General features: G+C 32.2%; 1 protein-coding gene across 2 annotated transcripts in view; it reads left to right on the forward strand.

The window, feature by feature from the left end:
- Positions 1 to 13,712, forward strand: part of LOC132725260 (uncharacterized) — a 29,600-nt gene extending 15,888 nt beyond the window's left edge. Inside the window, exons 1-3 of one of the 2 annotated variants that reach the window (XM_060710358.1) lie at positions 11,231 to 11,501; positions 12,201 to 12,347; positions 13,424 to 13,712. In XM_060710358.1, coding sequence (XP_060566341.1) covers positions 11,318 to 11,501; positions 12,201 to 12,347; positions 13,424 to 13,575 — 483 coding nt within the window. In that variant the 5' untranslated portion in view covers positions 11,231 to 11,317 and the 3' untranslated portion in view covers positions 13,576 to 13,712. Of the gene's footprint in view, positions 1 to 11,230; positions 11,502 to 12,200; positions 12,348 to 13,423 lie in introns of those variants that run through there. The other variant, XM_060710359.1, reaches the window with a different exon arrangement.
- Positions 13,713 to 15,545: the final 1,833 nt, after the last annotated feature.

Here is a 15,545-nt window from a genome sequence, read left to right on the forward strand (position 1 = left end):
AAGGATCTCGAACACAATAGTAAGAATACACAGAACGAATACGATATTTTGGTCAACCCTACGCTAAGAAATTAAACATGTAAACAAAAAGTAATGTAACGCTGGTAATTGTTGACTAAATTTGTATAAATATATCAAGTAAAGGTCAACCTAAATTAAGTAAAGATATATAGATATAATAGTAAACAGTATATTATTTATATACTTATATGGTTGCAGAAACCTTAATTACAAATTCCTGCCTGTTGACATAAGTTCGGTTTTGGTTTCAATGGTAATCAGTGGATTGTGATTCTCAGACATATTTTCAATCATAACTTTACCGAAACAACTATATTTTCCTTTAAATGTCAAATATATACATTCGTTATACATTAACAAATATTACACCCCTGTTTTTGTGTACATCTAAAACCACGTAGAACTACTTTAAGTCCTTATTAAAAGTCCTAGGTTATTATGAATAATAGCCGAGGTGTTCCGATTGTGTCTGGAAGTTTCCGTTTTACATATATCTATATAAATTTGCTGCAGATATTGATAATACTGCCACACCCTCTAGAAATCAGTGCGCCTTAAAAATCGATGCATTTTAAAATCGATGCATCATCGAATGACATAATTTTTAATGGTAAGTGGCGCAGGTTTCTTTTCAACGTGTCATCATTTGACATTGTATACCAGTAAATCTTTAGATTAATTGTGTGTTCATGTAAAGACGGTAACGCAAGCCACGTTTCTAAGCGTTTCTTTTGTCATTAAACAAGTACCGGTATGTTAAAACAAATATTTAATATATTACATTGCTTTCATATGATATATGAATGACCATGCTTTAAAAACACTTTGCTCTGTCATTTATTTACAAAATAAAATTATAAAATTTTCTGCAATAATTCATTGAAACAATTTTGAGTTTTAGTTAAATGCTGTGTCATTAATCCTATGTATGACACGGTCAATAAATAAAAACAGAAAATGATGACAATATTCTTTGGTTTTAGTGTATAAAGCTATTTGTCTACAGCAAATACTTTTTTAAATTCCAAAATACTTGTGTAAAAGAAATATGTTTTTATATGTTCCTAAGAAATAATGGAGCATGCATGGAATCATTGTTAAATTGTTAACACTGTCAGGAGAATGACTGCCTTGATGTTATTTTATCTAAGGAAAGATTTAGCAATAAATACAAGAACTAATTTCCAAGATATGGAGGCTGGGCAGCACCGCCTGACTTAAAATTGAAATATTCTCAGTTGAAAAAACGAGAGCATGTAATAATTTTTAATACTATTTCTTAGGTATTTTTTTCTTTTTATATCTCAAATTAATATACTAGTATTCATTTAAACAACAAACTCTGATGATTATTTAAACACAAAACAAAGATATCTGATGATTATTTACACCAAAAACAAACACACATCATTTATCAACCACTTATACGAAATATCTTTTCACGTATACGTCTTTTATACGAAACAATACTAGAAACCTGGCGAGCCCGAGCTCTAAACAACATATAATTAAACAAAACAGTAAAATCCAGACAAAAAATGAAGAACACAAAATGAAAAGTTTTACAACTCTAAGATACAGTATAAACCACAAACATTCAACCAACAATATTTCCTTCACAAAATCTAATCAGCATCAGAAAAAAACAACTTTAACTTAAGCACCCAATATTTACAGATATCCTCAAAAACAAAGCATTAACTAATATAATCTTGACAAGACAAAATCACTCAAAACATTCAACCAATATCAACCAAATATTTCTTACCAAACAAATATAACTCAACAACCAAATAAAATGCTACAACCAAAACAACCAATTAACCCTGATCAATCAAGATCACCACAAGCAAATTCAACCAACTTCAACAAATCAACAAAACTCCTTTCAAAACAACACATTCTCTTCTCAACAAAAACATAAACGCTACATGTAAATTTCTCCCAAAAATCGCATATTTGCTATTTGACATTTACATGCACACAGCAACCAGGTTGAAAAATAAAATGTTCAATGAAATATGATACACTTCAGTAGACATTAACTCGTTGTGAAAATATCTACCGTGAAACCGCAATATTTTATTCTGACAGCCCCCTACTCCAGGCCTCCACTGCACACCGGTTTTAAACTTTATCAATTACTGGTGTCTAATTTCAACAAATTATAAGCTATATTTTTATCATTGATATAAACTTATTATTCCATTGATTCAAACTACCACAACAAATGTCTCCCCAAAACCACTAAAATCTATCACTGAATAAACAGTATGCAACCAAGAGTGCTCTTCTGCTAAATGCAATTTATCTTCAGTTTACATAAAATTAAAATAAAGTCCGTCATCGCAACTCTACTCTTAAACTTGTATAAACAGTTTACTTGTATAACACTTCAACACAGGCGAACATCGTTCTATTTTACCAAAAGATCGAAAATGATTTAAGGTTTAACAAAAACAAACAATATTTTGCCAGAAAACATTCCAACTTAAAGAGAATATCCTGGACAACCCCCTAAATTGTCAGGAGAATGACTGCCTTGGAAGTTATTTAATCTAAGGAAAGATGTAGTAATAAAAACTAGAACCAATTTCCAAGATAAGGAGGCCTTACTTAAAATAAAAATATTCTCAGTTGGAAAAACGACCATGTAATTGTTGAGTTAACACTATATTTTAGGTGATTTTATCTTTTTCTATCTCCAATCCATATACTAGTATTCATTTTAACAACAAACTCTGATTATCTCTTACACATAAAACAAAGATCTCTGATCATTATTAACACCCGAAACACACAACATTTATCAACCACTTATACATAATATCTTTTTACGTATACGTCTTTTATACAAAACAATACTGGACACCTGGCGAGTCCAAGCTCTAAACAACTTATGATCAAACAATACAATAAAATCGCGACAGAAATGAAGAAAACAAAATGAAAATTTTTACAACTTTAAGATACAGTATAAACCACAAACATTCAACCAACAATATAACCTTCACAAAATCTAATCAGCATCAGAAAAACAACTTTAACTAAAGCACCCAATATTTACAGATATCCTCAAAACAAATCATCAACTTATATAATCTTGACAAGACAAAAACGCTCCAAACATTCAACCAATATCAACCAAATATTTCTTACCAAACAGATATAACTCAACAACCATAATAATATCTGTCATATGTTGCGGTTCGGACCGGAATATCCGTCCCGAGGGGACCCGCCCATTGGGCGGTAACGAGGCTTGCCGAGTTACCGCCCATGGGCGGGTTCCCGAGGGACGGATATTCCGATCCGAACCGCAAACATATGTTAGATATTTTTTCTTGCATATTCTGCCATATTATTTCATATTTAAAATGGTTTACCTCAATATGATATATGTTCATGGAAATTAAAGTCATTTCATCCATAACTATTTTCTAACAATAGCGTATGAACTTACAACTTAAATAACAACGGCGAAATGACGTCATCCTTAGCACATATTTCCCTTCTAAAACGACGTCATTTTAACGCGGTTCATTCATAAAGCGGGCTAAAATGACGTTGTTGTTTGGCACGCGACTCATCTGGCACCCCCCATGCCAGATGAAATTTCCGGCATGGGTAAAACTCACGGAAACGCCAGTCTGATATGCAAGAAAATAAAATACAACAACCAAGCAACTAATTACAACCAATGAACCCTGATCAATTAAGATCACCACAATTAAATTCAACCAACTTCAACAAATCAACAAAACTCCCTTCAGAACAACACATCATCTTCTCAACAAAAAATAAACGCTACGCACTATAAGTGTGCCTTCCCTAACTGATGTAAATTTCTCCAAAAAATCGCATATTTGTTTTTTGACATTTACATGCACACAGCAACCAGGTTGTAAAGTAAACTGTTCAATGAAATATGATACACTTCAGTAGACATTAACTCGTTCTAAAAAATATCTACTGATTATTCTGACAAACAGCACACTATAGATAGCAGCATATATTTAATTCCGCAATACTTTATTCTGTTTACGTACAATATTCATGTGTGTTAGATTACAGACACCGGTGCTAGAAAACTCTGTCTTACACCCATTCGGAACTGCCTCGGCTAATATTTATAATAGCCTCGGAAACAATACGGATTGAAAGTAGTTCTACAACGTGGTTTCAGATTAAACAGAAACAGAGATAATGTAAAACGAATGTATATATTTGACATTTAATGTCTGTTCTGGTACTCTTATGCTTGAAAATATGTCTGACAACAATTTGTAATTTAAATTACCCACTTATGTTCAATTTCAAACAAATCCGACTAAATGTCAACAGGTTGGTCTTTTGTACTTTCCAGCATTAAATTACTATTTGTTTACATGTTTAATTTCTTAACGTAGGTTAGACCGAAATACCGCATCCGTTCTGTGTATTCATACTATTGTGTTCGAGGTCCTTATCCGAAGACTGACGTAATTGGCCGAGTTGTTGCGATTGTCTTACGGTCCCATGTAAGGCAAGTGCTTTAAATGACGTCATTGCTGCGCACCTTTTACGAATGAATTGCCTTCTTAGGATGACGTCATTTTACCGTTATGAATGAAGTTGTAAGTTCATACGCTACTACGAGAAAAAAGTGCGTAATGACAATATCAGATTTCGTAATTTCTGTTCCGAAAATAATTGACATCAAACACCGGCTGTTGGTACAGACGGCGGTAACGAGGCTCTATTTATATCTTGTCATCATTGACTATTTGTTTCCTAGATTGATATTCCTTTACTTAATCCAGTATTTAACTATACGACCGTGCTGTCTTCTCTGACAGTTCTAGTTATATTTGTTGCCTAAAAATAACCTAAAGGATAAAACTGAACTATTTTCTATTCTTTTGGTATAGTTTAAGTGATTTAGTATTCTGTATGGAAGTCGAAATACTACTTTATTTACATTTTCTACCTTATATTACATTTTTTTCTGATCTAACGATGACCATCTAAAATGTTTCATATCCTTTGTTATTGTTACACTAAACATCATTTTGCTCCTTCTCATAAAAAAGTACTATTCATCACTGAGGCATGATATGCCTATGATATTAAGGCAATTTACAAAGTATTTTCATTGAGAGTTGTAAGTGATGAAACCCTTTTCAATGTAATTAATTTTAGATAGTAATTCTAAAATATTTTTGTCTATTAAATAAATTTTTCATCTTTAATGTTTCTCTAAAACTAAATGAAAATCTAGGTTTCGTTATATCTAATTTAAAATTTTCACTATATCCTCCAACCTTAACTTTACATTCTAGAAACTTTAAAGGATCATAAAACATTAAAGGATGCTGCTATCACTGATATGGTACAAGCCATATTATAATAATTAAATGCTCATCACTGGCCAAAGATATGAAATTTTGGGTAAAACTAGAAATCTTGTTCTAAATTTCTTGTGTAACTGCGTAGGACTGTACCCACATTCATTAATTTAGCTCTCATGGACATACTTGATCAAAATGAGTCTGCAATTTTAACGTAATATTTTTATAGCTTATGCTTAAAGATCCTGTAACACAATATTTTATGGTTTAATATCATTACTATGATGCGCAAAGCATTATTTATAAAGATATTACCGAATTTAACATTTCATGCAAATAAAGGGAGGTAATGGAAAGTTTATTTCTTGTTAAGTCTAAGTCAAATTTTCAAATAAGAAATGAATGCATATATTTAAATGATTACATTTAATATGTACAAATATTTGCAGTACATATTTTACATATTCTTCGATGTTTGAAAATTGTTTTATAAGCATAATTATAATTATACAAACTTATAATTTCACTTAAGTGTGATATACAACCTCAATTAAAACATACAGGATCTTTAAAGGATATCTCTGGATTATTTTTTCTACTTTCATCTGCGACTTTATTTCAAAATTTAAGAAAATAGGGTGGGGCAATATACAGTTTCAAAGGCTTCTCGGCAAACAAATGACTCCGTCACAATCAAAATCTTACGCACAAGTGTGATATCACACACCTGAAATAAATGCATTTCATATTTAACACATACATATGTATCTCACAGCAAACAATTAAAAATACATGTCCTCCTTTTAGTTTTCTGGCACATAGCCCTGTGTCTTTCATTGTATTGGTCGCGAAAATCAACGACAAAAGGAGTGGATTACCCCTATTCGCAAAATAATAAAAATATATTAAAGTGAAAAAATTAAAGCACAAGCTATATAGTGTTTCATAATTCCTTCTTAAACAATGCACAATCTGAAAATAACATACAAACGGGGAGACATGCACCTACCTTATTCACTAGTTTAATTCTTCTGCATACTTTGTTAATTGAAGAGCTGATTTCCGAGCTAGCTTCATGGATAATACATTCGAATCTGACAGATACTCCCCAAAATGTATGGGTCAAACACCACTAAAATCAAATTTACTTGATACCTGAAACACAATACTAGCCACTGAAACTTGAAATATAGCAACTTTTAATATTTAGAAGCTTAAATATCCATTTCAATTACAAAATGGTCTCTTATTTGTAAATTTGACCTGGCCAATTCGAAACTAAAGAACCGAAACTGTGTTATGCCCCCTTTAATAGGTCAATCGAACCTTTCTTTCTTTTTTTCCAAAACAAAATGGCGGATGTGTGAGGAATCCCTCACGCCTGGATGCTTTGACTTCACAGGAATAGCTTGACGTTGAGACATTCCTATTGATTTTAGGTTTTTTATGGATTCCACTGCAGAACAATAAGGCAATGAGCGTATCATGCCATGATCTCATTTGACTTTGAACATAGGTTGGTGAATGCTATCGGTACTTTGAGCTTTGGAAATTCAATAACAAAGGCAACTGTAACGCTTTCATTTTCAAATCCCACAAGACCAGCTGAAACTTAATTGAAGACCAGGTGAATATTTAAAGTTTTTGGCAAACAGGTTATATGCTTGAGCTGAGAAAGTCCATAGCATTTGTTAGCGTGGCTTGTTTTATAACAAGTTAGATTTGGACTATTAGGAGTGGCTTAAAATTAACATTAGTGATCCCAACACTATCCAAGAAGTCAAATCACCGGTCTTTGAATACCAACAGTACAATTTGTCTATATTATTTGGGGGATAAGTGCAGAAAAAGCATGTAGATTAGAGAGTAGTGGTGGGTTAGTGGTGGTTTAGAACTGATAAGCAATCATACCAGTCTTCCGATGACTGTCCTACAACTCTGCCTATTGATTATGCGCTTGAGGCTATAAGCGAAGCTCGCTCTCAGATTAAATAATGTTGCCGTTGATGCTGAGTGTCTTGGGAACCTAGGTTCTGCCTCTACCTATTAGTGATAGTGGTGGTAATGGTAATTATAGAAAGGGCTATGTTCCAGTAAAAATTGGGGGGGGGGGTAGTTTAAGGGAGACTCAGCTTCTTACTATTTAGTAATGTTTGGAGTAAGGATAACTGTGGTAGTGGTCATTACCTGTAGAAACAAACCACACAAATTTAACGTTTCAGTAGTCCTATAACATTAGGCGTTTCCGTAAGTACTACGGGAGTGTACGTAGTACTAACGGAAACGTCTTATGTTATAGGACTAGAGTTTCACTGGACATAATCAGACCTTGGGCAAATTACTTTTAAAAAAGTAAGTAATTAAGTCACAATTATTTTTATTCCTTAACAATTACAATGAATTACTCTACATTTTTATCAGTGATTGACTGAATAACATTATTTTTACATCATGGCAACTTCTGATTACTTTCTATTGCCTCATTTTAAAATGGCAAAGGCCTAGCTATTTTGTGTCATATTAAGAATTTGAAAAATATCTGGATAACAAAACCTTTGATCTGCAAATATGAAATATTTAACTGAATATTCAAATGCCTTTGTTTGTAATTAAATGAATTTATCACACAAGTGTAATAATACAAAGCAAATTTTCTTCTCATTTGAATTTAATACGTATATACATACAATTTGATGTAGCAGTGGCAATGTGTTGATGAGTTAAAAATACAAAACTCTTTGACTGGCATCATAGTAGAACAGTTTGGTCTAATTTACGTTGTGTTGGCTTCAAGGGAAAGTTCTGTTATTTTTTTAAAGAAGCCGAAACATTTGCATAAAAGAATGGCTTTTTTATGTTAATTATTCAGAAATTGCATGGCTTAGGGTTTCCTAACATTTAACAGAATTTGTAGTCATTACCTTGGCAACTCATTCGAAGTCACAGGGAAATAAAGGTTGCTTCCAACAAAAAACTTTTGTCTTTTATCTTAGTCTGGCGTAAGGTTCAGAAATTTGTGATTCAATATGAGTTTTATAATAAGCATTTTTAATTTAATGTGCAATATTGGGCGCATTTCCACTTCTAATTCAGAGTTGATTTTCTCCATGACATTATGGATAGAAAACTCGGCCATTTTGAAAAAAACACATCCATTACGAGAAAGATCGGTCTTTATCAGATTCAGACATTCTGGCTGACTGTTTGACATGGCCATTATGAAGCTAATGCTACGCATTGAAATTTTGTTATTTATGAAACTGTCAATAATTAAGGGTTTTCATAATGGTCTTGTTATTGGTTGAGCTTGATTATTAAGGTTTAATCCTTTGGCATTTGGCTTTATAACGATGCAATTATGAACTAATTCTAATTATTGACATCATAGTAACACAGCTTTTCCCTAATGTTGTTCCTTAAGAAATTTATAATCGCTGGATATGGCCTTTAATTGGGATCAAAATATAATCCTCAAGATGCTCATGCAGTTCAGCTGGTAGATATGTAGATGTTTAATAGGATGATGCAGGAATCTCAAGGCGAAGTCTCATTTGCTGAAATTTGACTTGGAACCAGTGCATGCATGGGAGGATACGGTTGTTTGACAGTTATAAGAAAATCTTAAGTGAAGCAATATTTAATCTAAGCTGCAGCTTTTCCCTCTTTTCTGGAGATTGTTTTATCAGTCTGTTCAAGTTATATAAGTTTTATTGGTGACAATATTAATCATCCTACTAAATATTTCCTGAATTTCAATATTGCAATGGGGGGAATTTCATGGGGGGGGCTCTAGGGGTAAAAAGTAAACTTATTTTGAAAATTTTTGATGGTTTGTCAAGTTAAAAAATTGGGAGAATACCTATATAGTTGCTGTGCAAATACAAGTAGGGACTAAGTAGCCCCTTTATTGTTCATAAATGCGGTAAAAACTTAAAGCTCTATCTACAGATTCGAGGAAGAATGTAAGTTGGGCACTGCGGAACACTTAATATAGCGATGATTCAAAGGAATGACTTTCTAAACTTTTATCTTTTGCATTTTACTATCTGTCTCTTATGCTTAAATGCAAGAAAATATTCAGCATTATCTTTAATATTTATAATATTTCCGGTGATTAGTCTGCTTGCATAGAATGCCGTATAAAATACTTGAAAGCTCTATCTAGAAGATACGGCAGGGAAGAGTAATAATAATATCTGTCATATGTTGCGGTTCGAACCGGATATCCGTTTCGAAGGGACCCGCTCATTGGGCGGGTTCTCGAGGGACGGATATTCCGATTCGAACCGCAAACATATGTCAGATATTCTGCCATGATATTACTTCATATTTTAAATGGTTTACCTCAATATGATATAAGTTCATGGAAATTAAAGTCAGTTCATATATATTTTCTTACAATAGCGTATGAACTAACAACTTTAATAACAACGGCGAAATGACGTCATCCTAAGCACATATTTCTTCTAAAACGACGTCATTTTAACGCGGTTCATTCATAAAGTGCGCTAAAATGACGTTGTTGTTTGGCACGCGACTCATCTGGCACCCCCATGCAAGATGAAATTTCCGGCATGGGTAAAACTCACGGAAACGCCAGTCTGCTATGCAAGAATGTAGTGGTCACTGCGTAAACCCTAAATTTAGTGATGATTCAAAGGAGTAAGGACTTTCTAAACTTCTATCTTTTGCATTCTACTATCTGTCTCTTATGCTTAAATGCATTAAAATATTCAGCATTATCTTTAATATTTATAATATTTTATATTTAATATTACATCCCCTAAATTGGTCTATAGAAAATGTCCGCCATCTTGGATTGGTTTTTTTAAATTCTGTTTTGATGTCTAATTTGTTTTTTGTAACAAATTTCAAGCTTTCCCTATCTTTAAAAGTTTAATTTGATATATTGTCCATTTATGATATAGAAATTTGGCGGTCATTTTAGTGGTCACATTTAATTGCCTTTTCATTGGTCAAGATCAAGTTTTCAGTTTGGTATCCACATTTATCGGATTCAGCATACCCTAAATATGTAAAATATACCAAGATATCACTTGTACTACAAAATGCCTCTAGCATCTTATAGAGGTCCAAATTCTCAAAATCAGTCCTGTCTAATAAATTGAAAACTGTAAACGACGAACGAACATACATAAATTTATTTTTTTCATTTTAAGGGTTCCTTTTTGTAAGCACATATAACTTGAATGTGCAAATCTGTAATGGAAACCACTGACTTAAATTTTAAAGACTAATTCAGAAAAATTTCCGAGTACAATCAGGCCTCGGATACTCGCTAAAATCTCCTCAACGCTTAAATATACACACGAGACTATACATTTAAATGATTTATCAAAAATATTTCAGCATATAATTAAATTATTCAAAATTCTACTAATACATGATTTATAAAATCGTTTTTATGGCAATTTCAAAGTTATTATCATATATAAATCTTTCTTTGTTCAATTGACTTATACAGGTCCATATAAAAGAACGTGTTATGTTAAATTAAAGCCTTGACATAATATAACATAGAAGTTCTATGTACCAGATTGAGTTGACTTTAATTATCTTTGATAAACCTGTGTTTTTTAACACATGACACCATCATATGAACTTATATGTCCCTCTATTCCATGGGAAAATGATAGATTTCGCGAAATTTCAGGTGTTTCGTTATATTACCACAATTAACAACGTTCATTTCACGATGATGTTTACTAGTTTGACGATAAACTGCAAGCCCAAACAAGCGTAAAAAGTCGTAACCTTAAAACTCGATCGCGCATTTTGTGGCGGGCATTCTCTAGGTTGCATGAGCGGGCGACAGAATAATCGTATTCGAAACTGCTCTTTTAAGAGAACATAATAAATTAAGAATAACAGTAATACAAAATAAATATTGCTAGTAGCTTGGACGTTAAGACTAATCAACTAATCAAGAAAAAACGTTAAAGAAAATGCTGGTTTTTGTCGGAATTGTATTGTGCGCCGCGTCGCTTTTAATAAATATCATAGGGCTGGCAATACCGTATTGGAATTATGTAAGTGCAGGCGATTTGAAACACTATTACGGATTATGGTCGGCATGTACATCTGATGGCGGAAATAGTGTTTGTATTGACATCCCAGATGCCATTCTAGGTATTTATTGACACAATATTTTTTTAATTTGTGAAATACAAATTTATGTTTCAGAGCCATAGCTTCATTGTTATATTTTATTTATACAACAACTAAAACTAAGTATATAGTACTGTACATTTTATATGTTGGTTAACAATTTTACATTTGATATACTTGCATACGTGCTTATAATTAACTTATAACAATATATTTTTTGTTATAAACTATAATAAAAAAAACGTTTAATTTCCATAGTTTAGTCACCACCCCTCCATTCTGATCTCTAGGGTAATGACAGATTCTTAATTCTTTAAAAATGTTCTTAGATTAACCATCCACATCATCACGTGACCTACTAAAATTTAAAAGCGACCACTTTTACCCATCCTTAAAGGCACAATAAATTCTTTTGTGTTGTGATGCTGCTCTGCTGCTGCTGCTGCTGCTGCTGCTGCTGCTGCTGCTGCTGCTGCTGCTATATTGCTTTCTACAATCTTAACGGTATTCCACATAATCGTTATCGTAAAAAATCGTAAGAAATCGCTAGAAATGGGGATAATAAGATTTTAAACTTGATAGCCAAAACATGAAAAACAAAAACAATTAATGACGAGAACAGCTTGGAACAGCTTATAGCAGGGGTTTTGTGTGCCTTCATTATGCTGTTTCGCTTAAAGACATTAACTTTTGATTTTCTTGTATTCTTTTATATCATAGATGGCGCTTTTAAGGCAGCTCGAGCTATGGAGATACTGGGCATGCTCTTAATACTGGCGGCTCTTGTGTGCGTTCTTCTTAAACAGTTTGTCATAAAGGACCAAGCACTCCTTCCTAAAATCGGAGCAGGTTTAGCCATAGTTTCTGGTAAGTAAAAAATAGGGTCATTTTTTTTATTCTTGCAAAACTGACTACCATCTCGTCAAAACATCTGCGCCGCTTCAGACAGATGTAAAGTTTCATTCCTGGTGTCTACTAAGAACTTAATACTCAAACTTTTAACTTATTATTGCTATTTATTCTGTTTATCTCAGCCTTGTAATAAAAGACAGAAGAAAAATCTATGCAAAATATTTATAAAAAAATTATAATAATTTATAATTTCATATTTTCTTTGATTCTCCCTTTTAAGACTCTTTTACCATTATTAATGGTGTGTTTAATTAAATTTTCGGAAAACAAAAAAAGTAACGATGAGAAAAACATTGATCTTAATTTAGTTTTAATAGAAATTTTGTTATCGGAAGCGTTTGATTAAACTACTTAAGAGTTCAAGTACTTGGACACGTTACCGTGTTATTGTGTATACATGTACTATAAAGCGATTTTATGATAAGTTTTGACCTTCATTTTCAACTGAAAAGGACTTCAATATATTGCTAGTATCCTGTTTGACGTGTATATTGAATGAAAAGAAATATATTAAAAAGCAAAAAAAAATCCTCGTTTTTAGATAAAGATAATTTGTTATTTTACTTATCATTTATAATCACATCGCAGTAATTATATCAGCAGAAGAAAATTATTCGTTTTTAAACAGTTTTGTTAAAGTTTAGGCATACACTGACGAGTATTTTCTTAAAACAAATGTGTTTCATGTTCTACCCCTTACCTCACTAAATATCTTATATAAACTTTCCATATTTCAATTTTGAACAAAATTTTTCGTTGTTTATTGGGAAATTAAAAAAAAACAATGTACCAACTGAATAGCGAACAGTGCTGACCATGATCAGGCGACGCTTGGTATGCACTGGTCGCGTTGGTATAACCTGTTTCCGCCAACAGTTTACGGGCTAGTTATTCAGTAAATAAAGGTTACGGCATTGATTTCATTGACGTCATTGACGTCAATTATTCAAACACTCAAATTGACTGATTTGTAAAGTCAATTTTAATCTGCCATTTCACCATATTCTATATTTGCCATTTTCTCATTTTAGGAATCTTCATGATCATCGGCACAATAATTTATGCCACTCGAGACGGCTTGGACTCGAGCAATTTGCATGCCGGATTTGCCCTTTGCATTATTGCTGGCATCATAGGAATCGTCGCGGGAGTAGTGGTTTTTATGGCGTCCAAAGGCGATTAAACTTATCATTCTACACGTCACTGATTCAAGCCTAAAGGAAGACAATGGACTTTTCTTCCATATATTTTATGCAGGTGTAAAAAAGTTTGTGTATACCTGAAACATGAAAGACGTTGTTTTTTTTATTTTTATATACTAATTAATAGTGTATCTGAAATCTTTTTATAATAGGGAATAGACTTATATTTAATAAACAACATAAACGTTACAATGTTTTTAGTATTCATCATCATCATCATTATCATCATCATCACAACATCATCACCATCATCATCATCATCACCATAATTATCATCATCATTAGCATTATCATTAATAACCTTCATCATCATCAATATCATCACCGTCGTCATCATTATAATTATCATCATCAACATCATTATTATTATCATCATCATAATCGTCGTCATCATCATCTTCATATCATCATTATCATCATCATCAACAACATAAATACCATCATTATCATTCTTTATAGCATCATCATCATCATCATCAACAACAACATCATCATCAATATCATTATTAGCATCATGTTTAGCATCATCATCACCACTTTCATTATCATCATCAGCATTATCATCATTATTATCATTATTAATAAAATCATCATCATTTTCATTATAATAGCCGAGGTGTTCCGATTGTGTCTGGAAGTTCCCGTTTTACATCTCTCCATATAAATTTGCTGCAGATATTGATAATACCGCCACATCCTCTAGAAATCAGTGCGCCTTAAAATCGATGCACTTTAAAATCGATGCACCATCAAATGACACAATTCTTGAACTAAATTTTCAAATGGTAAGTGGCGCAGGTTAAGAAATCAATATTTCTTTTCAACGTGTCATCATTTGACATTGCATAAATCTTTAGATTAATTGCGTGTTCATGTAAAGACGCTAACGCAAGCCACGTTTCTTAGTATAAATGCATTTAGTTTGACATCAAATAAGTACCGGTATGTTTAAACAAATATTTAATATATTATATTGCTTTCAAATGATATATGAATGACCATGCTTTAAAAACACTTTGCTCTGTCATTAATTTACAAAATATTCTGCAATAATTCATTGAAACAATTTTAAGTTTTAGATAAATGCTGTGTCATTTATCCTATGTATGACATGGTCAATAAATAAAAACAGAGAATGATGATAATCTTCTTTGGTTTGGTGTATAAAGCTATTTGTCTACCGAAAATACTTTTTTTAAATTCCAAAATACTTGTGTAAAAGAAATATGTTTTTATATGTTCCTAAGAAATGATGGAGCATGCATGGAATCATTGTTAAAATGTTAACACTGTCAGGAGAATGACTGCCTTGATGTTATTTAATCTTATGAAAGATTTAGCGATAAATACTAGAACCAATTACCAAGATATGAAGGCTGGGCAGCACCGCCTGACTTAAAATTGAAATATTCTTAGTTGAAAAAACGAGCATGTAATTGTTCAGTTAACACTATTTCTTATGTGTTTTTATCTTTTTCTATCTCAAATCCATATATATACATTTAAACAAAAAACTCTGATAAATTATCTACACACAAAACAAAGATCTCTGATGATTATTTACACCCATTTATCAACCACTTATACGAAATATCTTTTCACGTATACGTCTTTTATACGAAACAATACTAGAAACATGGCGAGCCCGAGCTCTAAACAACATATACTTAAACAAAACAATAAAATCCAGACAAAAATGAAGAACACAAAATGAAAATGTTTACAACTCTAAGATACAGTATAAACCACGAACATTCAACCAACAATATAACCTTCACAAAATCTAATCAGCATCGGAAAAAACAACTTTAACTAAAGCACCCAATATTTACAGATATCCTCAAAACAAATCATCAAATTATAATATAACCTTGACAAGACAAAATCACTCCACTTACCGTTATGAATGAAGTTGTAAGTTCATACGCTACTATAAGAAAAAAATGCGTAA

The sequence above is a fragment of the Ruditapes philippinarum genome, unplaced genomic scaffold (assembly GCF_026571515.1).
Source record: "Ruditapes philippinarum isolate M1 unplaced genomic scaffold, ASM2657151v2 ctg394_1_1_1_1, whole genome shotgun sequence".
Taxonomy (NCBI): Eukaryota; Metazoa; Mollusca; class Bivalvia; order Venerida; family Veneridae; genus Ruditapes; species Ruditapes philippinarum.